Here is a 24,521-nt window from a genome sequence, read left to right as displayed (position 1 = left end):
TGTCTGAACTGATGTCTTTGCAGAGTGAGCGTATATGAGAAATAAAGCCCTAGGTGGGGGGAGAGGAAGGATTCTCCTGTTTAGTTCGTACCATTCAGTGCACTCCAAAGAGCAACAATGTGTTCTTCAGCAGTATCTTAAAGCCAACCCCAGCAGGGATGATTTAGCAGAAATCAAAGAGAGGAGGAATTCCCACCTTACATATGATGGCAACAGGTACTATGGAAAACGCTAAGGCAGACAGATAGCTAGCTAACCCCCTAGCCTAAACCATCCTTCAGTTCTAGCTCTGTGAGTAAGTGCCATCTCCTTTTTTTTGATATATGAAGTTACGCTACACTGAAAAGGCTGGTTTCAGAGCATTTGCAGCTGCTTGCTTCCTGTTGATGTTTGCATCTGTCTATGCATCCGACGAAGTGAGCTGTAGCTCACGAAAGCTTATGCTCAGATAAATTGGTTAGTCTCTAAGGTGCCACAAGTCCTCCTTTTCTTTTTGCGGATACAGACTAACATGGCTGCTGCTCTGAAATCTATCTGTCTAGGCATTCATAGGAACACTTGGCACTGTGGTAGCTTCCCCCCACCTTGTGCTCACATCAGAATGAATAGCCCTGATGTTAAAGGAAACAAACATGGCCTCGCTTTTTGGCATCTTTACCAAGGGCTGTAAACAAGGGCCATTTGGAGGAGGTGTCCCCTATCAGACATCAATGGCACAGCTTTTTGGCACAGCTCTTCAGTCGGAAGCTGACAAAGGAAAGTGCCAAGCTTGCTGCCACGGCAGCACAAAATTGGCATATACAAGCAGTTCTTACTCACAGGAGCAGTCCCGGTTACTTCAAACGGTCTACTCATATGAGCAAGGCATTAAAGTTGTTGGTCCTAAATCCATTCTGCAAATGCATGGGGAATTTCCTGGACAATATCAGACCATCCCATTTGGAAACTGGATAGTCTGTATCAGCACTTCTCTATTGTTTTTCATCCTGCAGGGCATTTTATAAGAAACAGATGCTCCTGTAGACCCACCTCCCTGCCCAAACCTCGTAATCCCCACTGCCTGGCTCTAAAAAGATCCCAGCCTGTGGCCCCTCAGGCAGGGATCTTAAAAGCCACTGTTTTATACATTACTTAGCATTTATATAGTATCTTTCATATTCAAAGCACTTTAAAAATACTCATGTATTAATCATTATGGCAGCCTATGAAGTAGGTAAGTCAGAATGATCAGGCCCTTTTAACAGATGATGAAGCCAAGAGGATAAGAGATATTCCGAAGTTCCCAGAGGGAGACAGTGTCCCCAACCCAGATTTAGCACTTATGAGTTTTTGATTCTCACTCCTGTGCTCAGATCACTAGAGCACATTTCTGTTTGCATTCACCGCAGGCGAGATCCCGCGAAGTACTGAGTACCCTAAACTCCCATTGACTTCCATGTGACATAAGGCTGTTCAGTGTCTCACAGGATCTGGCCCTTGGCTGGCGGTGCAGAAGCCTAGAAATACCAGGATTCTAAGAGCTTAGTCTGAAAACAGGACCCTTAATTATAAATTGGGGGGAGGAGGAATTGTGGGTTCCTTTGCCAACCCTCTCGGATGATATGATAGGAAACTGGACACTTGGGACCAGATTTTCAAAAGAGTTCAGCATCCTTAGTGATTCCCACCTGAGAACACCTGTGAAAATCTGCCCACCTCCGTTAGGTGCCTAAATCGGAGCTGAGCCATTTTTGAAAATCTGGCTCCAATTGTGGGTCCGGAGCACATGTGAAGATCTAGTCCTCTCTGTTTTAACTGCAGCCCTTGTAGCAAACCTGCACTGGATCAGGGAACATTTTAAACCAAGTCGAATCCACTGAAACGCAGGTGTCAACGCTGCACAGGGTGGTATCAGAGTCCCACTTGCACCAGGGCACCTGTATTAACGCTCCTTGTCTGAATGAGTTTTAGGGGCTTCAACTTTAAGCCTTTCTGAACTAGAATGGGATCCTTTGGGATGAAAGTCCCTATATAAGCATAAGTTCTTTGCCAGCAGGACATATGCTTTAGCTGGGTTGGTCACCGTTGTGTAAAGGGACAGAGCACATCACCATCAGTGAGAACAGCATGCTCTGCTTTGACCTGGTGTTTACTCACTTTACATTAATTTCCCATTTCATCACGATGCAGTCGTTCCCCCCCGCTGTAAAGACATGGCATCCATCGTAGGAACTAGCAAGGCTGGAGACACCTCCTGGATGGCAAATGAAAGCTGAGGACTTGTGGGGGTTACCATCAATGGGCAAAATCTGCAGGCCAACCTACCAAGAAAAGGGTAACTCCATGATGACTGGCACTTTTATACAAATTCAGGTCTTTTATCATTAGATGGTGTTGGTAGCCTGTGGTATACAGGAGGTGAGACTATATGATCTGGTGGTTCCTTCTAGCCTTATGCTCTATGACCTATGTGACACAGAGGGGTAAATTCTACCTCCACGTGGGCCAGCTAGGACCCTGGGCTGTCCACTGTGGAGGGTTCTGTAGTGAAAAGAATCCACTCTCCACAGCAAGAGCTCATGGGGCTGTGTCTTGAATCTGCATCTTTTGCATGGGGTCCTCAGATCCTGCCCATTCTAGTGCAGTGGAATTGCACGGGTTCTGCAGTGCACAGAGACCTCCAGGCTAATGAAAATGGGACAAGATTTACCACAGAAATATTCCAGTGTTGACGAAAGGGCTGACTAAGGAAGGGCCCGTCAATATGTAAATCTAAAGTTTTACCACATTGTTCCACAAGTCTTGTGAATCTCAGGGGCACAAACAGTTCTGACCCTAATGGCAGCCTTCGTACAGATCATCCAACCTGTACGCAGTGTGCATAGGGGCCAGGTTCTGCTTTCAGATGTAATTACACGGTGTCCATTTGTGATTACGGGTTTCAGGTGCCCATATGAGGGTAGAATTTTCCACCTGGAAACCCAAATCAGCAACCCAGGAAGAAATAACTCACATGGCTCTTTTGAGACAATCAAATCCCCAGAGCTGAATTCAGACCTGGGTGGAACCAGGAACCACCTAGTGACTTCGCTGGACTTATATCTGCTCAAAGTAGGTCTGAACATGGGCCCCAAGCATTTGCAGCACCTAAGATGCAGTGTTTTTTGTTTTTTTTTAAAGTCACTAGTATTTTATTCTACACTGGCCACCACTTCCACGCAGTAACCACACAGGGAGCTCAGCTTGGGGGAAACACATCCACAGATGACAGGGCCTTTCCTCTAAGGAGAGCATGTCTAACAAAAAAACAGAATACAAGCAGAAAAGGAAACAGCAAACTCCTGGCTTCGAGTTCAGTCCAGCTCCAAAACCCCTGGGCTTGAAGCCAGCCCATCCCAAAGGCATTCTCACGCAGCTGTCTGCCAAGATCAACTTTTATAGCCCCTCCCCTGAGGATCTGTGTGCAGGAGGGGGACGCTGAGCTGAGGTTAACTCCTTCTTCACCAGGGGCAGGTAATGTTCATACATGGGGAAGGGGGTGGGTGTCAAAATTCAATACCATAGTTATTGACTATTCAAAGTATAGAGAAATACTGTGGTACCTGTGGGGAAATACTGATTTTTTAAAATGGTGACCACTGCGCATAGAAAGCAGTACAACTGACTCCCAAGTGAAATACAACAGAAAGCTTAAACAACTCCTCTCCACAATTCCCACCTCCCAATCCCCTCATCCCCTACTCCCAATTCCTCAGCTTCCAATACCTCTGGTCTCACCCAAACCCACATCTTTCATTTAATCCCCCCAATACCTCAGCTTCAGACCTCCACTCTCTTTCCACTTGTTTCATTATGTGCCTTGCTGAACACATGCAGGACTAGATTACCTGAAACTCAGAACCTCTGATGACTTTGTCTATGGTGAAACCTGCACTAAGGACCTGCATGTACAACAAGCAAACCTTTGTCCTAAGCAAGCACTTTAAAGTATTCCAGAGATTGAATTTTTCTCTCATGCTGGGTAGCTGCTGCGGGCAGGTTTCACTATTTGCATGCACATGTAGAGGATATAGCGAGGAGCACTATAGAAATATCTGGTAGTATAAATAACAATAAAAACTGTAACAGAATAATACCTAGTTCTTAATAGCACTTTTCATCGGTAGATCTCAAAGTGCTTTCCAATAAAGGTCAGTATCATTAGCCACATTTTACTGATGGGGAAATTGAGGCACAGAGATGGGAAGTGACTTTCCCAAGTTTACCCAGCAAGGCTATGGCAGAGCCAGGGATAGAATCTAAGTCTCCCTCATTATAGTCCAGTGCTCTATCCACCTGGTAACACTGCCTCCTCTTAAATATCTGGTGTTTTTCTCCCTTAGGTACAAATAGCAGCTGTACCTAAGGTTGTTTGCAATGTTATGCAAAACAATCCAAAAGGCATATCTGACATAAACATGTAGGGACTCTGTACCTTATCTTTTGTAATATAGGCCAGATATCGTTTCTGTGGATCCTGACTGTTTGCTGCTGGAAGGATTTGTATCTTCTCAAGAGGGGACCCATAGGTTGGCCCCAGAAGTGTCTTTCTAAAGGAAAACAACATTTTCATTTATTCTATTGATCTTATCCATTTTTTCACACAAATGTTCCCGGGCACAAGTATGGAATTGAGCATGCATGTGTGTATAGGGGTGTAAGATTGTGAATTTAGTACTGGTGAAAGGTGTCAAGGTGACAGCTCTAGAGACCAAAATCTTCTACCCCAATTGCCCTGTCTCTCTCCTTAGAAGGGCCACCATTGGAAGTGAGAGAAAAGTTTAGTCTCCCTGGCTCATTCAGTTATTGGCCTTCACTGAAGCTGCCTGGCTCCCACTAGATCAAATATCGGCTTCCCCTTGGGACTCCGCACTTTTGGGTGAAGAACGAACTGCTCAGCTTCCAACACATTCAGCTTTTTAGGCTCTGACAACAATTACACATCATTAAATAATCTCAGAGGGTTAGCATTCAGGGCAAGCTGGCAAAAGGAGCTTTTAAAGAACCACTCTCTTGGATCATCTTTGCAAACACTGTGATTAATTTAGTCACTAACATCCTTGATGGATGGTTAGTGTGTCCTCTGTGAGAGCGCTGGCTTCCATTCCATTAACTTATGTAATACAGTGATCAGTCATTTCCACAGGAAACGTTTAAGGAGGAGCTAAGAGCTGAATTCTGCCCTCAGTTACACCCATCCAGCAAAATCTAGCTCCAGGTATTTGATGTGCTCCATTAAGAACCTGGAATATTTCGGCTTCTGCTAAAAGGATATTTTGGCAGCTGTAGCAGTGAGACAGGAAAGGCCGATCCCATCAGTCTGGCTCGGAGAGCAGAGAGAGGACTTGAGCTGGACTGGATGCTGGCTTCACCTTCAGGTTTTCTTTATCTGAAGACCAATACAGGGTCCATCTGTTTAAAATCTGCTAGTTAGCTTTGTTGGCCAGGGCAAGACTCCTGTTGTAACTAGGGAAAACCTTCTGAACTGATATCTTGGTAGCTAGTACAGTGGAAGTGGGGGTACAGTAGCCTGATAACACAGGCAGCTTTATAAATGAAATCTGTGGCGCTATGCAGGACTCTATCATAGTCATCACAGTTTCCCTCGTCTTTTAGTAAAGAACGTTAGGTCTTCCCCATGGTTTGAACAGAGCCCAGGCATTCGGGACTCTGAGATTCTATTCCCAGTTCTGACTCTCTGCGTGAAAGTCCATTAGGCCAAACTCTTCAGTAGTGTCCACTGATCTTGGGTGCACACCGAGAGGAGAAGATGGCGGGGGGGGGGGGGAAGGGGAGCAGGGTTTGAGTTTCCCAGTTACCTGCACATTTTAGTCGTAGCATTATAAAGCTTCATTTTGTACTGATTATTGGCTGTGAGAATGAAAGCTTCTGGAGTGAAGGGAGGGTACCAGGCCAAACACATTGGGACTGCCCTCTGTTCAATGCGGTCTCTTCGCAGAACTGCCAGGTATTCTTTACTGCTGCTGCCTAGATCATACTCCACCTGAATAGAACACAATGAACAAGATCCATGTGAAACAGCTGCACAGACTTGCCAGCATTCATGGTAGTCTGCTCCTCCCTAGTACCTTTTGCTTTACACTAGTGATTTGAGTGTGCTTTACAAATGCTTAATGAATTCACATCCCCAACAGCCCTGCACGGTAGAAGAGGAGATTTTTTGCAGTTTATAAAATGTTACTGTTGCAACCTCTGCTCATGTATCCATAATTATTAAAAATCACATGGATTAAAACCTCACTAAGCTGATGCAATGTCAATTACGGAGAACACAATAAGAACTCCACAGCAAAAGAAACTCAGCTCCCTGCTGACATGCCAAACCCTCAGCCAAAGCTGGAGGTGTAAATCCCCTGGCTGTGGAGAGCCCTGACTGCAGTGGAATTGGTGTTAGTTCATTGGGGGGAGGGGTGTGGGAAGAATGTGGGGAGCCTTTGCAGGGGTATATGGCCCCCTATACATCACAGGGACACTGTTCCTGCACAAATAACGAGGAGTCCTTGTGGCACCTTAGAGACTAACAAATCTATTTGGGCATAAGCTTTCGTGGGTTAGAACCCACTTCATCAAATGCCTGGAGTGAAAATACAGGAGCGGATATAAATACATGAAAGGATAGGGGTTGCTTTACCAAGTGTGAGGTCAGTCTAATGAGATAAATCAATTAACAGCAGGATACCAAGGGAGGGAAAATAACTTTTGAAGTGTAAGAGAGTGGCCCATTACAGACAGTTGACAAGAAGGTGTGAGTAACAGTGGGGAGAAATTAGTATTGGGGAAATTAAGTTTAGGTTTTGTAATGACCTGCACAGTAGGCTTTGGAAGTCTGGGCTGGTGTATCCGCTGCTACATGTATCAACTGGTCATTGCCTCCCACAGAGAAGGGTGCAAGAAGAGATTGGGTCCATTCCACCCTTTGCTGCTCTGCAGCTTGGGGGTAAGGGGGGATAAGTCCTTGGCCTATTGAAACTTCACTGCTCTAAAGGCAACTGGTATGGAGCCTGGGGGAAGGTTTTTCACTCCCAGTAACTAGACAGGTCTTGCAATCTGAGGTGAAGCTCAAAGTGAGAGTCTGCCTGGCTAAGAGAGGGAGCAGGTGACAGAGTCAAGGGCCTTTCACTGAGAATGCCCAGCTGCCAGCTCAAGACGTGCAATGGGACAAACCCACTGACTATCAATGAGAGGGGCATAGTTGTTCTCAAATGGTGGGATGGAAAGTTGTCTCTCACACAGCCAGGACCTAAGCCACACAGAGTTTCATACATGAAACCCAGCACCTTCAGTAGCACCTGGAAACATTCAGGCTACAAATGAGTAAACTGACACCCAGAGGAGCTAAAGTAACTTACCCAAGGTCAAACAGCATGTTGAATCAGAACTGGGAATAGGACCCAGGAGTCCTGCTCTAACCAGTAAATTCTACTGCCTTGCACGCTTTTAAGCAGACTTACCAACAGCCTGTCCTCCCCAAGGCTTAAGAGCCTTGGTTGATCGCTGTCTAAAAGGACTCCAAATATTATATTTCGAATTGGTTTATAATGTGAATGAAGCCCTGCTAGATGCTCCCAGGATCTTTCACCATTTTTCAGTATTCTTTTGTAAACAGTCACTGAATATTTTTCATCCTAAAATGACAATAAAAATATTTCAGTTTATCTTCAGCCTGCATTTCTATTGTGTTCCTCAAGCTGTCAGGGGAATTCTTAGCATTTCTTAGCTCTTTAGTCTGGCCTACATGCTTTTCTAGCTATGTGCTGTGTAGGCCACATGGAAAATTAGGTAAATAGAATGACAACAACAAACCTGATTGGGAGAAAGGATCTGAACAGAACCAACAAACACTAAAATAATAAAGAACAACTCTTCAGCCCTGCCTGAAAGGAAGCCACTGACCAACCCCAGGGGTATACTAGAGTATGCTTCTGGCTTTGGAAAGGGAATGTAAAAATGGTATCATGAAACTCCATATTGATTGTCTCCGTGAGCCTGGAGCAAATGTGATCAGGTTACAAACAAAAAGATATTTTTCATAACTTCCAGCCCCCATGGGATGTATCATCATCAGTAATTAAGATTCTGCACTCCAAATGCAACCTCATTGCCTTCAAATACTGGCAATTACATCTGTGCACTGAAATATGAAAATGAGTTCACAATTCTTTTGATGACACATGAACCAAACCAGACTCCATCTCACTCTCCCATCGCTAGTACTGCAGGGGTCAGAGGAGTAAAGAGATGTCAACACTTATTTTTGTCAATAGAATCAGCAGGTAGGGCTCTCTATAGAGACAGGGAGCAGGTACACCAAGGAAGAAGGTGCTGTTTTTACAAAGTCACAGCTTTAAGAGACGAAGAGTGTTCCAGAGTCAATGGAGAAGACCCTGCCTGTTCTCCTTTCAGGATCATATCAGGGCACTGCCTGTAAGTTCCAGTCCCACCAAAAGGTGCTGCAAGGAGTATATACATATATCTTGAGAAAAACTTACAGCAGTTGCAAGATACTGGGAATCATGAGAGAAGCTTATTTGAGTTACTGGGCCTCTTGAATATTTGAATTCTTTGCAATCATTTTCCAATGAAATAGAATCAAGGATGTAAACACTTCCATCAGTAAAACCAGCTGCCAGAAAAGAACCTAAAATACACACCAGAGAACAATTATTGTACAGATCACTCATCTCAGGAAACCGGATGCTCAATGTTCAATGAGATCTCAAGGTAAAAATACCTTCAGGGTCATAGGAGAGGCACTGGATACTGGCCCCCATAAAGATTCGGCTAATGAGGTACTTTGTCTGCACAAAGTCCCACACCTTTAGCAGCCCACAGTGACTTCCTATGGCAATGAGATGCTGACTAGGGTGGCAAGCAATGGCATTAACAGCTTCCTTGGCCTCCTCCATTAATTTGTCAAGTTTTGTCCCCTCTGCTGTAACGTGAAGCACTGTCGCGTCCAACGTGGAAAGAATAAAATTCCTGTTTAGCACGAAGAAACAGACACAATTTGATGAGTCAGCAAGGTGGACTCTTTTCCCTCCCAGTTACACACCAGGCTAATTTCTTGTCAGTAATTTAGGGAATGATTGCTCCCTAAAACAATGCAAAGAATGGCTGCTTATCCATTCATTCAGCTGCGTCCTTAGTGCAGCTGGACTTCAGTTTCTGCACATACATAAGCAAAGATATATAAACAAAACAACTGACCATGCATATATGTTACTAAACTTGTATCAGGAAGTGGTTATCAGCCATCCTGCAATGTGAGAGACTGGCCCCAATAAAAGTGCCAAACCCTGAAGTCCTTTCTCAGAGCTCAGTTCTGCCACCCTTTACTGTACTCCCCAGAAATCACTCACTGACAACACAGGGACTCTCTGTGCAGCCAGGAACTACTTAGCAAGCCTAAGGCCATGAACAGTGTTTGAACAAGAGTCGGCATTAGAAACCAGTGGTTCCTGGGCCTCGGTCCTGTGTTCGGACCACACCTCCTTTCTCTAGCATTTGTAAGCCTGCTCTGATTTCCCCTGCGGGGCAGGAGGGCCTTTCAGTCATTTGTCCTGGTGTTAAACTTGGTGTGCCAGAGCTGGTGGGGGGTTGTGTATCTGCCTGGCCAAAGGAAGCTGCTGTAATCCCTAGTTAGGCAGAAGGTCTACAGAGGTTGCTAGCTGCAATCTCCATCTATACATTTGATGATGGGACCCTAAGAGCAGGAGCATCTTTTAACCTTTCTCTTTGCGGTTCAACCACTTCTTGCTTCCCAGAGGGGCTAACAGTGCCAGGAAACTACAGCAATTACTCAGGATGAGGAAACAGACAGAGGAGATCAATAGGGAAAATACCTATTCCCTGAGGCAGAATTCAGGTTTACAGAGGAGTCTAGCTATGTCTCCCTGGAGAACATGTGAAATTTAAAACTGTTTCCATAAGAGTCTAAAAACTCTGCATAAGGAAGGCTGCAAGCAACTGGGGAGGCAAAAATGAACTAGCAGGGGGACAGCCCTTTGCCCCTTGTCTGTGATGGACAGGTTTGATTCAGCATCAGGATGACCAGTATGAATATCTGCAGCCCTTCCTGCAGAAAAGACAGTACAATGGGCAACCTCGCCTACCCATCATATTGTATATTAACATCTGAACCATGTGTACTGACAATTTTAAACTCAACTAGATTTAGGATTTAAAATCCATTCTGGTAAAGCCAAAGCACAACAAAGAAAATCTGTCGACCACTAGTTGAACATTTCAACAGTTTCTTATTAATCAGTTGATTAGATTCACCACTGAAGGACTCTCACCTGATAATAAATGGTTGACCGTTCATAGTACAAGAACTGGAGTAGTCTGAGTTGTTGCTGGCAGGACTGGGAGGGTTTTTTGAGAAGGAAATGGATTGGATGGGTCCCAGTTTAAAGTGGCTGTACCAGTTCACAAGCTGCAGCTGGCCATCATAAAATTTAATATGACCTTTGACATCACAAGTTACAAAATAGCTAAAAGGAAGGACAAGAATTGGTTAATCAAAAAACATTTTTAAAGCGCTCCAGAAGAACTAAGGGCTCGTCTAAGCGTTTAGTGCACGAGGGTGTAAATCTACACTGCATTAGTGTGCTGTTCACTAAGTATCCCTGTTAATCCTGCTGCTGCTCACAAACAGTTCCCTAATGCACTTTGATCTATTCCTGTTTCAAAGCAGAGGTATATCAAAGCACACTACTGAACTTCTAGCATGTGGCAGTAGGGTCCACGCAGACACTTGGAGCACAGCAGGCTTGTATGGGGTAGATTTACACCCCAGCTTGCCTCAAACTCTTCGTTTAGACAAGCCTAATGCTCTGCACTACTCTAGGGATTTTTATGAAGGAATACGCTTCACAAGGCCTGATCCTGCTCTCATTTACACTGGTGTAAGTCAAGAGTAACTACTCATTGTAATCAGTGGAGTTACACTGGTGTAGAACTAGTGTGAGATCAGAATCAGGCTTTTATATCTCACAATACTGCTGCAGGGCATTTTCATCCCCCATTTTATAGATGAGAAAATGGAGCTCAGAGAGATTACATGAATTCCCAAAAACCACACGTGTCAATGACACAGCCAAGAATAGAGCCCAAGAGTCTTGACTCCTCGTCCTTTGCATTAACCTCTAGACACAAGGCCTTGGGAAAAAGAATTGGTATCTAAAGACTCCATAGTAGTATAGCAAGCTGCTAAACACATGCTTAACCTACAGACTAATTTCATTACGTAAGGTGGTGGCATAATCTAGAGATCTAAGCATTGGACTAGGAACCAAGAACTCCTGAGTACTAATTCTGACTCTGCCATGGATTTGATGTGCAATCTTGGGCAAATCATGTAACCTCTCTGTGCTTCAGTCCTTCCATCTATAAAACAAGGATAATGATGCTTAACTAACTTCACTCACAGGGAATGATGTGAGGGTCAGTTAATGTCTGGACATTACTTTCGAAGTGTAAACAATTAAGTACTAGCTATTTATTTAGGATAGGTATTAACTTCCAGTTAGCAATCCTTAAAAAGTACATAGATGGTTGATACATAATAGCACTTAGAGCTAAGCATCTAGTAGTATCACTGCATGGCTTGCCAACAAATATTTTAAAGTTGGCAAAACATCCTCTGTGACTTCAGTGTGTATCAGTTCCCTCTACTGGTTAAGATAGGGAAGCTGCTCTTATAATTCACCCGATAGCCCAAATTAATCCATTCTCTGAACCTATGCAATTAGTGGACAACCGTGGAGCCTGTTGATTAGGTATGGGGTGGGAGATTTCACAGATTTTGATAGTGTATATTAAGTAAGACCTTTATTTTTACTATTCAACACAGTGAATTATGAGTTTCTCTATCGTTTCATTTTAGACCATTGATGGTTTTAAGGTCTGGTACCTCATGACTGTTAGGGCAACAAATGTCTCCCTTATCCCACTAGGGGGCAGCAATTCTCAGCTTTCACATAATAAGGAACATTTCAGCCAAATTTACTGCCAGTGAAAACTGACACAACTCAACTGAAGTCAGTGGAGTTTTCCTTCTTACAACAGCAGTGAATTTGACCCTTTTCATCCAGTCTCAGAAGGATGCAAAGTATTGAACCTTAAAACTGCAACACTGGAATGTATGTAAAATATATTTTATATGTTTTTATTATTATTAATAACTTGTCTGTGGCCTCAAGTTCTGTACCCAGTATATTAACTAAAGCCACCTGGATTTGCATGTGGAAGAATACAGAAAATATTACTTATAATTTTATTTAGAATGTGATTTTCAGAAGTGCTCAGTGTTGGCCCAAATCTGCACCCTATGAAGAAAGCTCCTCCTGGGAGCAGAGTTAGATCACTGCTAAGAGCATTGGAAAACACACCCTTGAACTCTAAAAGCAATCCTCGCTTAAACGTCTCTTTAAAATTTTGCATAAGCAAAATATATGATAGTGTGTAGAGATGCAAAAAGATTCTACTGTCACTTGTTTGAGATGAGCCACATAGCTCACCACGTATGAATAATGTGAGAATCTCAAACTCATGCCACTAGAACCTTATATTAGAGACCCCACACCATCATTTGGCCTCACTAGCTAACATGGATATCCCTGATCCTGTGATGTGTCGATCAGCCTGATTTGCTACTGCCTTGCACCTTGTGTCCTCACTGATGCTTCTGCAAAGTGGGTGTAGAATACTATCACAACAGGTGATAGTACTTGCTTTGCACAGGTGTAATGGCTACAGAATGTACAAAGCAGTGGAGAATCGAGTTTTATACATTGCAGGAGAATCCTGTTTTCATTCCAGTTCAATATCCTGAATACATTAAAAGATAACAAGGCCCTTCCTTAATTTTTACCTATTCTTTACCCAGGCAAACTACCATTGACAGCAATTGGAGGTTTGTTTTGGTGAAAACTTCTGGATTTGGTTCAGCATAAATATATGTATGCAGAACAAACAATGCAAAAACCAGTTTGAACATTGATTTTTCATTTCAGCCGCACACACTGGCTTTTTAAATGCCCACATTAGCTCAAGAACAGGAAATTATTTTATCCATTACCTGTCAGATGCAGTAAGCACAGTGAGGGCATCTTTCTGCACATACATCAGCTTAATAGCCTTTCTATTTTGTGGTTTTACACACAAGCTGGCAGGCATGGACGGTGGGCAGACTGCGTCCCACACCACCAGCTTCCCTCCTGATGTGGCTGTGAGAGCTTGCAAATTGCCAAAATGAAAAACTGACTGACTAAAGTGTCCCACCGTCTTGTTGAAAGTCTGCAAAGGAAGCAAAGAGACCCCGCATGGCATTCTCTGTGAAGTACAAACTAACCTACCCTTGCAAAGTTTTCAAAAATTAATTGAAACTAATGGAGAGAAAAAAATAACCACACAAATCACAAATCTGACTGTAGGAAACAAACAGGCTATTGGCAGCACATGTCTCTTCAGTGCGAAACTGCTTCTCAGCTCCATCCACATTAGGAAGTGACTGTCCCCACCCCATGGCAGGACCCAGCAGAGGCAAATCTGTCATGCGGGCAGGAGGAGGAAGGTCCTGTAGCAGGAGATGCAACAGGACCAGCTCTTTCTGGGAGTCCCATCCTGACCTCTCCTCCCAGCAACCACAGACTGTCCACTCCAGTCGCCACAGAGTTCCCTAGAGAGCCATGCAGCCTCTCACAATCAACCAATGTCTGAAATGTTACTTTACAATAACAATCACAAAGTAGCATAAACTAGAGACTGTGGGATACACTGTGATGTGGAGGGACTTAGCAAGTTCACTCCATTCAGGACATTGTGCTTATTTAGTAAGACAGACTGGTCGTCACTGCCAGAAAAAAAGCAAACCAGCTAAAGTGGTACAGTCCATCTACAATACTCACTCTGTCAGTTAAATGAGGAGCGCTGTACTGCAAACCGCTACTATCCTGAGGAGAAAAACAGAGAACTTGTTCCACATAAAGATGATAATTTTTAAAATGGACTTTGATCAAAAAAGAAGCTCTAACATGCCCATCACTGTGTTATCTGGGCACTAACATTACATTATTATTTATTATTACAGTAGCATTTGGTCGCCACACCCAAGATTGGGGCTTCATTGTGCTAGGCACTGTGCAAATAGTAAAAAAGAAATCTTCTGCCCTGAAGATCTTACAGTAAGTAGACAAACAATGGGTTGCACGGGAAACAGAAAGGTTAAGTGATTTGCCCAAGCCCCCATCCAGTGCCCTTTCCATTAGGCCATGCTGCCTTTCTAGAACACAGAGCCACAGTACGTCTCCATCCCTCCGTATGCTCAGCTTTTCCCTTTTATGTATTAAAGTAGTGTATTTAGAATGTTGGGAGAATTTTTTCCCCTCCCCGAATTATTCTTGTGGCACAACAACTACAAAATCACATTAACTCCTATGTCTACTTACCCATAGATAAAATAGAACTTGAGTTTTACTGTTGCTGACTAGTTCCTTGTGATTTTTTGGATTAAAAACAATGTAGTTCTGAAATTAAAACGTTAAAGTTAGGTTAAAATTCACGTTGGCCAGTCTATGACATTTACACCTCTCAATTTTAATGCTCTGGCCTGGCAGCGTGCTGTGCTTCACAACATCCATTCTTATGAGACATGTACTCTGTTAATCTGCAGAGAATTTGACCCATAGGGCCTGATGCTCAGTTTCACTAAGGCCTTCTTATGTCACTCTGGCAGTGTAAAGGAGCCTTAAAGTGGATACAAAAGGCCTTGTGAGTGTGACCCTATGAGTAGGGTGACCAGATGTCTTGATTTTATAGGGACAGTCCCGATATTTGGGGCTTATAGGCTCCTATGACCCCCCACCTCCTGTCCCGATTTTTCACACCTGCTGTCTGGTCACCCTACCGCTGAGGAATGCCTCCCTGGCTGTTGTAAAGCTGGCATCAGGGCTCTACTTTGCACCTGCTGCCGAGAGGTCACTTCAGATGGTGCAGAAAGTCATAGGCATGACTGAAGTGCACTGGTCTATTGCTATTCTCAGGGCTCATAGAAGGCCAGGGCAGGAAGCAGAGTGTAAGTTATACTGTCCCTGGGGCTGCTCTAACATATACTGGGGGCTGCACAGGGCTCTGCACAACCTCAGAATACAGGAATGCAACAACATCTTTGTCCCCCACCCAGGCCTGTTCCTGCCCCAAGTGCAGGAATGCCTTAACGTGCAAATCAGGCACACTGTGTTTAACAATGGTTTGTTTCCACTCTCCTAAGCCCCTTCAACAATTAGAATCACTCACCTGATAACCAAATGCAGGTTGCAATTCTACACTCCACATAGGTTTCTCTTCAGGTGAAGTCCACTTCCAAATGCAAACTCTCTGGCAGACAGGGGAAAGCAAAGTGACATCAGTGTGATTTTCTATGCACTATTGAATTCAATGAGGCTAATCCTGCTCATTCAAACTGCAGTGACCTCCAGTAAAGTCAGCAGGGTTGCATGTGGGAACATGGGAGCAGAATTGAGCCAGTAGGGTCTTGCTGGTTAGTATGGAATTTTTAAAAATCGATTATATGAGATATTGATTGTATGCAAAGTTACAAGTTAATATCCAGCATGGTCAGGCCTGCAGTCAGACATACTTTTTGAACTTGAGACCAACAGAGTTTGGGCTCTGCTTCCCACAGATTGTTCAAAACCATGTTATAAATCAGTTTTGCTGCAGCTAAATTTGAACCATGTTTAAACCTGGCCCTTTGCCAGTGAAGATTGGCCTGCAGGTACAGAATAATGCAAGAGGTTATGGCATTAGCTTTTCACTTCTGTAGGCCTGGGTTCTAATCCTGACTCAGGTGAACTCAAGCAAACATGAGTTTGATGGTTTCCAGTTGTGTACATGGAGGATGGAGAGACAGCATTAGCATTTAGTATGACTTCCCTCTAGCTTCAGCCCTGGCATAATTGTGGCATTGATATTGGGTGTGAATTGCATAGCAAAACTGACTTTGCTGGGAACTCCCATTATCCTCCTGCTAGCTAGGCCTCACATTATACCACTAGTCACATCTTGGAGCAGATTGACAATATGTTCAGAAACTAACAAAAAAATTCATGTTATTTTTCTGCCTGAAATGTAAGGTGACTGGGTGTTGCTAGTTGCTAGTTTAGTAATCAGGTCAACTAAAGATCTGTCAAAGTCAGAATCGTTTATCCTGACTTATACAGGTTTCTGAACTTTGTAGCTTTAAGATAAATGAAATCCAGATCTGAACTACCTCTGAGTTAGTAAAACCAAAACCCAGCTGACATGATTTTGTAAAACCAAAGTCCAACCCTCCCAATTTGACTCCAGTGCATATCCTCCTCTTAGTTACACTGGTGCAAATTTGCAGGGTTCAGTCTCTACAGGCTGCAACGGCGAAAACATGTTCTTTACCTGTACTTTGCCAGCACCAAGTGTTACCAAATACTTAGCATCCTGGGAAATAGCAATAGCACCAACCCCATCTTCCGGGTGACTATCAAATATCGTATGCACCGGAATCCTGCAGAACAATGCATACACAGTCACTAATTACAGTGACAACTATTTGCAACGTTATTTTAGCGCCCCCCCCAACCCTTTTCACAAAATTCTATCACCTGTCATTTTGGAAGCTCCCTTTCACCATAATTGGGGGGTGGGGGAGGAGAAACAACAACCCTGAGCTGTTACAAACTAATTCAAATAAGATTCCAGACACTGCAAGGCTGGGAATCCCGCTTCTATAGTGCTGATAAAGCCGGTGAAATTACAGTACCTATAATGCTGCTTTTTTGAAAGGATCATCACATAGGACTCCCACCCACTCCCCTCAGAATCTGGGGTCCTGTTCTAAGCTGCAGTGTTGCCTTCAGAGCCCTGGTTTAGCTTCATATTTGAGAAGCTCTTCTGATTGTAATTTCTGAATAATTCTTATTGACGGTTACATATTTTTAGGGTTTCCTTGACATTTCTAGGATAGCTCCTGCTTCTTGCATATTTGGGATCTGATTGAGACTGTTCTGGAGGGAGCTGCAGCAGTGGTTACTGGGAATGTGGGGAAGGGGCTTACAGCCAGCAGCCAATGTCACCGAGCACTCAGAATTCTAAGAACTAGAGCCAAGATTTAAAAAAAATAGGTGAGTAAAATTAGATGCCCAATTATGGATGTAGGACCCTAACCTTAAGGCAGTCGAGTTTGAAAATCTTGGCCTAGGGGAGTTCTGACTGATCTTACGTGGACCCATCTGCACTGGAAAGATTTGAAACTGAAGCCATTACTTCTTGGCTGCTTGGTCTATTTTTCCATCCTGCGCTCTTGGACTATGTAATTATTTCAGTCTAAACTAAAAGCTAAAATCGCTTAATAATTATTATATTGGCTCAAGAAGTTTTCCTATGTCTTGCTTTGTGAGTCTAAGTTTTGGTTTTTGCTAACACTGCCATGAAAAGGTTACTTGGTAATTACCCAGAATGCTGAGAAAGTAGCATCTCCTGAGCAATCTGGAGCATTTGCTACAGAAAAGAAAGAAAGAAGGTTCTCAAACAGGGGCTTTCTAAATACCTAGGAACTTACCCTGAGAAGGCATCCCACACAATGATTAGATTATCAGGTCCCTGGTCAGCTGTTGCAATCCATCGCCTGTCTTCACTTACACACAGACAAGAAATAGAATTAGAGTGACCCTGGAGAGTCAAAATAAGAAATGTGCCTTGAAAGATCTAACAACAACATTTATTTAAAGCCATCATTTAGCAAAGGCCTAATTAAACTGCACATACTGTACATTGCACCTGTGACAGCCTCCATGTCCATATCTGTCAAGGTCCTCCTCTCTCTTCCCCTTTCAAACCCACTTTATCCAGGAGTACTTCCTTCTTTACCCCATCTATAAACCCCTCAGTCCCTCTCTCTGAACTTGTTGCCCTGTGTCTTGTCTTGCCATATTTACACTGTAAGCTGTCTAGGGAAGGAAACAGAACATGACTTCTCATAAGTATAAAGTGGAGAGTAAATGTACAGTGCTATATACATGTTTTATAATTCATAACAGAATAATACAAATCTTTGTCCAGGCTATAGCTCAGTGCAGATACAATTCATAGTTCAAATATAAGGTACCTGATTATAAATATAAGGTGTATTATAGGATTATTTATTACTTATACCAAGCCCAAGAATGTGCAGAGCACTCTGCAGCCATATATACCATTTATAAATATTTCCCTGTTAAGTACAGTATCATTATATCAGAAATGTCTGAAGAGCTCTATAACACCAAGTTACAGTAAGGAGCCAAGTCAGCTGAAGATAAACAGAGACTCATTAAAGGTCTCTTGACTGGCAGAACAGTGAAAATGCAGCTGATCCTGGGTAGATGTGACAGACAAAAAAGGTCATCAGAATGTTTTTTAGATCCCAGTATGTGAGTCTTCCACTTCCCTTGCTGTTGAAGGGGTTCTACACCTGGAAGAACAGGGTTCTGTACCTGCAGATAATGCAGTGGGGTTCTGGGCCAGTAGGATAGGGTTCTCTAGCACTGGGGTTCAGTACCTGTGGGAAGAGTGTTCTCTGGGAATGGGTTTCTGTACCTGTAGATGATATTGCCTGTTTCTGAGTATGTCGTGGATCACAACAGTGTGAGAGGAAACGTATAGAATCACCCTGTGCTCTTCATCAAGCAGGCTGTAAACAGGGAGGTGGCTATTGTAACCAAATGCCCAAGACAAACTCTGTAAGGAACATAGTTACTTCTTTATGCCAAGCAGTGACAGAATTATCATAAAACATAATCTCTCTTACTTTTAGATAGCATCTGTGATCCTAAAGGAGCCCAATATGTTTCAGTTACAATCCCCTCAGTCACCACTGATATCCTGCCACCCTTAGGGAGAAGGACAGAAACACACAACACCACACCTGGCCAAGAACACTGGAGCAAAACCCTTCTCATAATAAGTTCCTATGTTGCCCAATGACCCATTAAAGCTGTTTTGATTGGCAGAAGACTGAAAATGCAGCTGATGCCGGTTAGATGTGACAGAGCAAAAGGCCATCAGAATAACCTTTGACACTAATTTCAACCTCCTACAAATGCATCATTATTTGTAGTAGAAAAATAAACTTTAAAATCTAAACTATGTCTCTCCTGAAGCTAAAAGATTACTTCATCCGTGATGAGCTGGTCTTTTTCACTAACATGAAACTTCCCATTCCCTAGGCCCTGCTTTGTACTCTGTAAAATACTCACAATTGGATGTGTTTTGATGCGCTCATCCTCTTCAAACAACAAGCCTGGGGTGGCAGAGGACACTAGTGACTCCTCCTTGGCTGATGCTGAGCTGGCAGTGATTGGTGCTTCTAGGGATCCTGTCTCTTCTTGGCTCATTTCAGCACCTGCTTGTATGTTCTGGCTTTCCTGATCTGCTAAACTCTCTTTGTCTTTGTCCCTCAGATTTTTCTGGTCACTCTCTTGTGCCTTTTGGCCTATTTGCTGCATGTCCTGCTCCACCTTGGTGGAGCTTGGTAGTCTAGTAGGAGCCTTGCTCTCCCATTGCGGCTCTGTGGGTACCTGCTGTTCATCTTCTCCAATATCTTCTAATGTTCCTGTTATTGCTGCAGTTTCTTCTCTTTCCTCTGATGGACCTTCAGTGACATCAGCCCCCGATTCCTTAAAAACAAATAAAGGCTTCCATGTACACTTTGCAGAATGAAAAATGTATTTAATCTCTTCCGTGCTGCATTGTCTCCCTTGCCACCTCTGTAACTCATCCAACTGTTATGAAGTGGATTGACATTCAGCTACATGCTTCAGTCCTATTGGTTATTAAAACGTGATTCATTTAATCTCGCTGCTCTTAGTGCAAGAGACTTCTCCTCTGCAGCGCCAGTAACCTAGACTAGCTTTCTGAATTCCTGAACAACTCTCCATATCACTGTAAAGCTCAGATGAACACACATTTTGCTCCCTGCCCCAGACATTTTATGTTACATGCAAAAACATTATTGATCATGTTCACAGTGTCATAGGTGGCCCCGGTGCTTTGCAGGGAACAGATATCAAATCCATGCTAAGGTTGGCAAATAAAATGAAATAAAATAAAAAATCAGGAAATGCAAAGGTTAAGGATTTGCCAGGAATTTTAACTTGGCTGCTTTGCACATCCTCTGCACGGCATGCTACACATTTAACAACAGGAAATCTAATATAGTCACATATGCATTATTTAACAAGGAAAACAAGAATAGAAATTTTGCTACCTCACTACTCACCCCCCTTCTAGATCGTTAAGAAACATATTAAATAGAACTGGATCTAGTACCGACCTTTGAGGGACCCCACCATTAACTTGTTGCCATGATGAATATTGACCATCTAATTCTAACCTTTGTTTTCTGTCTCCTACAGTTTTTGGTCTGTGACCATACTTTGCCTCTAACCCAACAACAACTTCTTTAGGAGCTTCTTGTGCAGGACCTTGTCACAGAAACAAGCCTAGTTTGGAGTTTCTAGCCTCTGTTGTTTTTGAGCTCCATGAGTGTCAAAAGTTCATGGAAGCATATGGATAATCTAGGTTTCCCTTACTCATAATTAAAATACGGCTCAAATTTTCAAAGCATATTCATGACTGGACTGATATGAAGCAGAGGAAGCTTTGGCCTGAAAAGGGATTTGTTTAAGAACATTATGAATGATTGTAAATGGGGACTGAATGGAAATTCCTTCTTAGCTATAGAATTTCATCTGAGCTATAGAATTTGCTGCTGGAAACAATAATGTCTCCCTTTTCTGTTATTTTCCATTGAACCCTGTGAGCCCGACTCTGTGGAATTGTATGGATGGAAGAGATAGAATCTGACCCTCCTGATGCTTTAATTAACTCCATACAAGGGCAGTGTGATTCAGTGAGCATGAAAGACACCATAGAAAATATCACAAATAAAAAGGTGCACTGAATGGAATACACCCTTCTTGTGACATCATAGGGATCCAAGCTGGGGAGCTGGCAATAGGAAGTCTGTTATATGATATCCATACTCACATGTGGATTTGTTATGATGCTCAGTTCGTTCTCTTCTGTCTCAGGGGTGGCAGCATCCACAGAGAAATTGTCCGCTGTGGTTGGTGGGGGCTGGGTCTCCATTTCCATAATGTCCATGGATTCTGCATCACCCACTAGCATATCTGCTGGCATTTCGGTGACCTGTTTGGGTAATTCAGTCTCCTGAGCCCCTTGTTCATCCTGTGGAGTTTCTTCTGAAGCTTCATTTCCTCCTATACTTCCTCCTGCTGGTTGCTCCAGTGGGGTTTCATTAGAATCATCAGCCATCTTCTTCTACAAGCTTCCTTCCAAAATACACATTATTAGATTTTCTTCCCTGCTATCCCTAGCAGTTACCACAAAAGCCCTGTAGATCAGAGTCCATTCCCCTGAAAGGGTGATGGTATAGTCTCCTAACTGGAGGTATATCAGATGGGAAACCAATAATACTTTTGATCTTGTGCAACATGCCCAAGCGAAAGGAGCTGGTGATGTAAAATTGGTCCAAAGTATTCAAATTCCCTTAAAGTTTACCATAAGTGCCCAGGAAGGGTGGCAGAACTGTGTGTAGGAAGATAGGGGCCTACCCTACATTAGTCCTGGCATCCTAGCCAGAACCATTCAACCCCTCTCACTTCTATGAGCACTAAAATTCCTTTAAAGTGGAAGACAAAAATGGATACAGAAACACCAGGTTAGATTTCCAGGTCAGTCACATAAACATTTAGAATCCCAGAGATGGTTCTATAGCATGTAAACAACCATTTATTCCATCTCGAAGTACCATACATGTGTCCTCTGTCCGGTCATGCATGTACCTAAAGAACCTGTAGTTCCTTGTGGCAGAGATGTTCCCTCTTAGACTTGTACCTCTGTCACAGTGTCTATGCACAATAATAATTCAGAGAAAGGGGGATAAAGCTAGAGACTGGCACTTCGTTCAGACCCAGATTAGTTTTAGGCTGACTTTGGGGTCTGGATTCATGGTCAAACAAGGGCTGAGGTTCAGTTCAAAAGCACAGAAATCTTGCTAGCAAAGAGCTTTTGAAGATGGCTATTCTCATGAGCTTTTGGCTGCATCCACACTAAAACCAGAAAACAGATCCCTTAGGCTTGTACATACCACCTGGACCCCAACCCTTAGGGACAAGTTTTTATACAAGCCTTCAAATCGGAGCCCTATGGTTCACCTCAAAATGAAAAAATGAGGTCTGGTTTTGGCCCATTCCCTAGATAAAACTCTCCCATTAGAGACTGGCATGCAAAGGGTTGGGGATCTCCTCCCTTGGGAAATGTTTTCGAAAATACACATCATTTAGTACAGTCTGATAGACAAAATATTTGCTCTACAGACAATGCTGTTGCTGTGTGAAGGATTGACAGCCATCAATTAATCCTGTCCACAGCAGGACATTAACCCCACCAGAGGCAGGGAATCTCCCCATTCCCCTGCCACCCTCCTTCAGTTCAAACACCATATTGTACATACACCGAGTTTGGGCACCTACCCATGCCCCGATGATGCATGCTGCATACTTTAGCTCGGCTCCATCTCTGGTTCATATCTGAGGGCACAGACATTTTTCTTTCTTTCTTTCTCCAGCTCACCACACATTTTTGCACCCGTCAAAACACATTTATCTCCAGTGAGGGCAATTACTCAGCAGGATATTAATGATTTAGCTCCCACCTGTTCCTGTTGCCTTATCCAGACCCCCCTCCCCCGCTTCTTCCCCTGGGACTGCTGCTGCAGCTCATCCTTCACACCCCTCTAACCTCCTCTGACTCTCCAAAACCTTTCCATTCCCTTGGCCAGGCTCCCCCAAACCTTGCTCCCTCAGACGCTTACCCACAACTCCCCTTTCCTCAGGCCTTGCCCCAAATCACTCTCAATGGGACCCCCCCATCCCTCTCCCTTTCAGACCCCCTCTCAGCCTCACCTCTGCAGCAGCCTCAGCCCCAGCTCAGCAGCCTGGAGCTCCCCTGTTCTGTTTGTATCTGAAGCCTGTTCCCATAGTAACTGCTGCTGGTGCTGCAGGCAGTGAGAGACAGGCTGGAAAGATCAGTTGTAGAGGAGCTTGCTGTGTAGGGGTGAGAGAAGGGGAGAAGTGGTGAGCACTAAGGCACCACCAGGCTGGCGGGTATTCCTCAGGGGGTGGAGGATAGGAGGTACTTCCTTTCTCCCACTGGCTGCTCCTGAGTTCATGGTACACAGGCCGTCTCCACTCCCCCCTGCAGGACACTGGCTAACAGGACCCAAGCAGCTGCTCATCCCTTCACCCTCCTCTGCCCACACCCAGATCCCATTCACACCTGCAAGAGGTACCACTGTTGTGAGTCCCTGTACAACATGAACCCAGCCTCTAAAGAAGAGCCCGACTCCCCTGGGACAGGTGGCCTCACCTTGTAGCAGAAGCATCATGAGGGATGGTAGCCCTGAGCTGAGTGCATGGCCCATGAGTACCACAAGGCCCCATATAATTAAGTCATTATGTCAAGTTTTCTGTGCCAGATCACTGCCTTTCAGAATCTCCTGTAATCACATGACTCCAAGAGCTGTGGCTTCAAGAAAAACTCCAAACACCCTGAGACCTATGATAAAATAGCAGGAACTGCCACTACTACATCATCTTCCCTCATTCCCTTTTCTCTTCTCCCACATCTTCCAACCACTAACACTGCTCTCTGTACCTCCTGAGTGGGGCAAATGGAGCAGAGCAAGCTAGAGAATCTGCCCCAAAGTATTGACTTTGACTGCTTTACCTATCTGAAATAAGGCATCCGGTCCTCAGGTTAGACAGCACTTGTATAAACAATCCACTAAAGGGGTTGTCCAGGCTAATGCTTCCTTTAAAACACGTTTGCAAATATAAAGTTTAAAATATTATCTTCCCTTAAAAGATAATGAAGTTTAAAGTCTCTTGACTACGTAGAAATAACGATTTCTAAATCTAAGTTCTTTTCCTCATGCACGATATGCAGCGTGATAGTCCTGAAAGTCAATTTTGTTATCCTTTGAAACATTAGGTTTTTTTTTCAAGCTCAAGAGGCAGCTTGACTGTGTGAGGTGCGAAGCTACTACTGTATTAGACCCATGAAGCAAAAAATATAAACAACTCTTGGGTGTGTGTGTATATATCAAATGGAACGGGGCACACTTTAAGGAGTCGAGATAAGAGATAAAATGACTGATGCAAGCAAATACAAACAGGAACTGCTGCCTTTAATTTTACACACCTGGACATTTGCAGGGCTGGGACCTTGGCTAAAATTCAAAGTGAAGCCAGTTTTAGGCTCTATAGAAAGGTTAAGGCTGAGATTCTGTGCTGTGCTGCGCTCCCCCGAGACGCATTCAACGGGAAAGGAATTAAAGGTGGCTTTAAGCCACCTTTTCCCCCTCCTGCTTCTGATCTGTTCCA

General features: G+C 43.7%; 1 protein-coding gene across 3 annotated transcripts in view; it reads right to left on the bottom strand.

Moving 5' to 3' along the window:
- The window catches only part of CFAP251 (cilia and flagella associated protein 251), a 30,735-nt gene extending 7,642 nt beyond the window's left edge, over nt 1-23,093 (bottom strand). For 2 of the 3 annotated variants that reach the window (XM_084649238.1, XM_084649240.1), the window contains exons 1-17: nt 23,043-23,093; nt 21,103-21,403; nt 19,311-19,730; nt 18,652-18,792; nt 17,636-17,745; nt 16,474-16,582; nt 15,337-15,417; nt 14,490-14,567; nt 13,950-13,994; nt 13,121-13,338; nt 10,338-10,532; nt 8,771-9,018; nt 8,529-8,677; nt 7,491-7,664; nt 5,838-6,022; nt 4,454-4,568; nt 2,137-2,300 (exon numbers count right to left, since the gene is read on the bottom strand). In XM_084649238.1, the coding sequence (XP_084505364.1) occupies nt 2,137-2,300; nt 4,454-4,568; nt 5,838-6,022; nt 7,491-7,664; nt 8,529-8,677; nt 8,771-9,018; nt 10,338-10,532; nt 13,121-13,338; nt 13,950-13,994; nt 14,490-14,567; nt 15,337-15,417; nt 16,474-16,582; nt 17,636-17,745; nt 18,652-18,792; nt 19,311-19,730; nt 21,103-21,390 (2,720 nt within the window). In that variant the 5' untranslated portion in view covers nt 21,391-21,403; nt 23,043-23,093. Of the gene's footprint in view, nt 1-2,136; nt 2,301-4,453; nt 4,569-5,837; nt 6,023-7,490; nt 7,665-8,528; nt 8,678-8,770; nt 9,019-10,337; nt 10,533-13,120; nt 13,339-13,949; nt 13,995-14,489; nt 14,568-15,336; nt 15,418-16,473; nt 16,583-17,635; nt 17,746-18,651; nt 18,793-19,310; nt 19,731-21,102; nt 21,408-23,042 lie in introns of all 3 variants that reach the window. The other variant, XM_084649239.1, reaches the window with a different exon arrangement.
- Between the last annotated feature and the right edge of the window lie 1,428 nt (nt 23,094-24,521).

The sequence above is a fragment of the Lepidochelys olivacea genome, assembly GCF_965140295.1.
Source record: "Lepidochelys olivacea isolate rLepOli2 genome assembly, chromosome: 15".
Classification (NCBI taxonomy): domain Eukaryota; kingdom Metazoa; phylum Chordata; order Testudines; family Cheloniidae; genus Lepidochelys; species Lepidochelys olivacea.
The sequence above is the reverse complement of the archived record's forward strand: the minus strand, read 5'-3'. Positions and strand labels throughout refer to the sequence as shown.